The 2,681-nt window shown below is 36.9% G+C and overlaps 1 protein-coding gene across 1 annotated transcript in view; it reads right to left on the bottom strand.

The window, feature by feature from the left end:
- Nucleotides 1-2,681, bottom strand: part of WWC2 (WW and C2 domain containing 2) — a gene marked incomplete at its 5' end in the record, with an annotated part of 56,820 nt that overhangs the window by 35,334 nt on the left and 18,805 nt on the right. The window contains one exon of the mRNA XM_010177974.2: nucleotides 2,034-2,113. Coding sequence (XP_010176276.2) covers nucleotides 2,034-2,113 — 80 coding nt within the window. The remainder of the gene's footprint in view (nucleotides 1-2,033; nucleotides 2,114-2,681) is intronic.

Genomic DNA, 2,681 nt, shown 5'->3' with positions numbered 1-2,681 from the left:
GGTAGGCACTTACTTACTGTCTGACAACACTCAATTTTTAGTAACTTATCAAGTTGCTAAGGTCAAATAGATACAGGATATGCCAACAATTGGGATCATGAATGAACAGTTGGGCAATACACCACATGCTGCCTAGTAATACGATGTGCCACATTCAAATCACAACTGCTTTATTCTGTATATAATTAAGATGGACAAGAAGGATCGCTGACATACAAGATATTCCATCTTCCTGTTTTAAATTAATGGGATTAGTACTGTTTGAAAGTGGCTGACTGAATTTTAAAAACAAATGTCCATTGTGTTTCTGTGGAATGCTGTTGACAGTTTCTGAAACATGCTTTGGATTCCTATCAAAATGGCTTGTGAGCAAGCTGCTCTAAAACAATACTTCATTGTTGAATTAATATAATAAAACCAGCATGATTGGCTAACCTTTAATCCTGGGACAGCAGCATGAGTTTTTATTACCTTAAGCTTTAGAATCAATACGTCTTTCTTCTTCTAAATTTTGCTTCAAATGAAATCAGATTTATGGCTAAACAAATTCAATCAACTATCCTTTTCTCCCTTCACTCCTCGCTAGCCTTTATATATTTAAATAACAAACAAATCTTACATTTCTGTTTTAGTCAACATGAAGGAGGACAGAGACTTGACTGGCAGCCTCCTAAGGTGCTGAGGGTTTTCAGTTCCCAATTGACTTCCAACTCTTCATACCAGAAAAATATTTTTTGTCCATTTTGACAAGTTTCTAGTTATGACTGGTCACTTCCTAGACCAGATTTTTTTTCTCCCACTTAATAAAAAATCCTGCTGTATAGAACTGATCTATTAAAATAGACAGGCAATAGCCTACAATGTTTTGCTTAAACTGGGAACTGAACCCCAGTCTTTCAGTTCCAAGCACAGACGCTCTGTCACCCTTTGCAAATCACTTCTCTGCATTTTAGTACTCTACCTGGAAGATGGAAATGCACTTCCCTTTTCCCACCTTTTGTCTATCTTCCCTATATATACTGCAAGCTCTCCAGGATAGAGATTATTACTTATCTGACAGTACACTGCCATACACAGGAGGTCCTGAGAAAAAGGGTAAATGAATCCAAACAATATTACGTTAATGCTGCAACACTGCTTCTGCGACTGGAACTAGTGCACTAAGAGCACACAGTTCAGCATTTTACTGTGTAAATGTATCCTTAATGCATGGGTACATACCACTATACAGAAAATTACTAGCATTAATAAATTTCTGTTCACATTAGTCAAGAAAACATGCTTGTTAGCAAGGTTTCCTCTGCAGCACGTTCTCTGTGGTGACAGTTCCAGTAACGTTTAATGTTTTAGGGCCCAACTTTGTAAGTCAGGAGCAGCAGGGAGTCTTCAGACTGAAAAAAATTCATTCCCTAATAATCCAATTGTTAAATATCCAGAATGCTCATTTGCATCAGCCCTTTAGACACCAGGCATCCAGCAACTGGAACAAAGAAAGTCAGGTCTCTAATCCTCAAACTGTGACTCATTTCAAACCCTGCACAGTTATGCACCATTTATACCTCTGAGAACAGCAGTGTCCCCGCTCTCTCTCTCTCTCTCCCCCCACCCCCTTTCCCTCTCTTTTCAGCTCAGAGGTGGGAACAGAGGAAAGACAGACCTAATTACTTGTTTAAAAATTTTTTTTTAAATTTTTTTTTTAAACAGGACACACAAAGCAGCTACATTTTCCTTAGGACCCTTAACCACTGCCCTTCTTTCTGTCGCTTTGCAACACAAGCTATCTCATGGAAAAAAAAAATGGGAGGGGGAACTTCTCATGTTAACACTTGCACAATAGGTTTGCCATTTTTACAGATTTCCGGTTTCCTAACTACAAAAAAACAGTTATTAGATTATATTTTTTTTCCCCTAATAATTTTCTCACATAAGATGGATTCAATTAAAACACACTTCAGTGCCCCATAAAAAAAAAAAAAAAAAAAAGAAATCAGGAGACTGAATTAAGTCAGTTTCAACTATTCTCTTTTACTCACTGTTGCAGTGTTTCAAAGCCCTGTTCTTTGTACAGCAGCTCTTGCTTCATCTGAGAGAGTTCCCTCTTCAGCTTCTTAACCTTGTGTGTTAAATCAAAGCAAGAGTTAGAGAATTCCTCTTGTTAAACAGGGTAACACATAGCTTTGAAGAATTAATGTATTCTCTACATCAGATGAGACCAAAAAAAGAGAGTAAATTGCTCTACTGACACATATTAAAAACAAAAGGATCTGTTCTCTTCCTCATGTCTATGGGCAACATGCTTTAGCATTAAAGAGACACAAGCAGATTAAATCACATTCCTTATTTGTATTGATACCACACTGTGTTATTAAACCTGAGAGAACTTTAACAAGTAATTTACTTCTCACTTGTTAAGCATGCATTCCAACTGTCCTACAGGGACATGCCTGTTTATTTTTAGTCTTATTATATTTTCACTTTTTCATTCCAGGAAGCTCTCAAGTCATTTGCACTGTAAAAGACAAGGTGTGGACTCCTTTCTCCCTTGAACCATCCTTTCTTACAAAGCTTTACAGACATTGTACCCCTAAATATATAACTCATTCATCTAATTCAAAGGCAACAATCACTGATCACATTTGGATCACAAATATATGCATCTATTTAATAGAAATGTCTTTGGC

Source organism: Antrostomus carolinensis, unplaced genomic scaffold (assembly GCF_000700745.2).
Source record: "Antrostomus carolinensis isolate BGI_N321 unplaced genomic scaffold, ASM70074v2 scaffold26891, whole genome shotgun sequence".
Classification (NCBI taxonomy): Eukaryota; Metazoa; Chordata; class Aves; order Caprimulgiformes; family Caprimulgidae; genus Antrostomus; species Antrostomus carolinensis.
The sequence above is the reverse complement of the archived record's forward strand: the minus strand, read 5'-3'. Positions and strand labels throughout refer to the sequence as shown.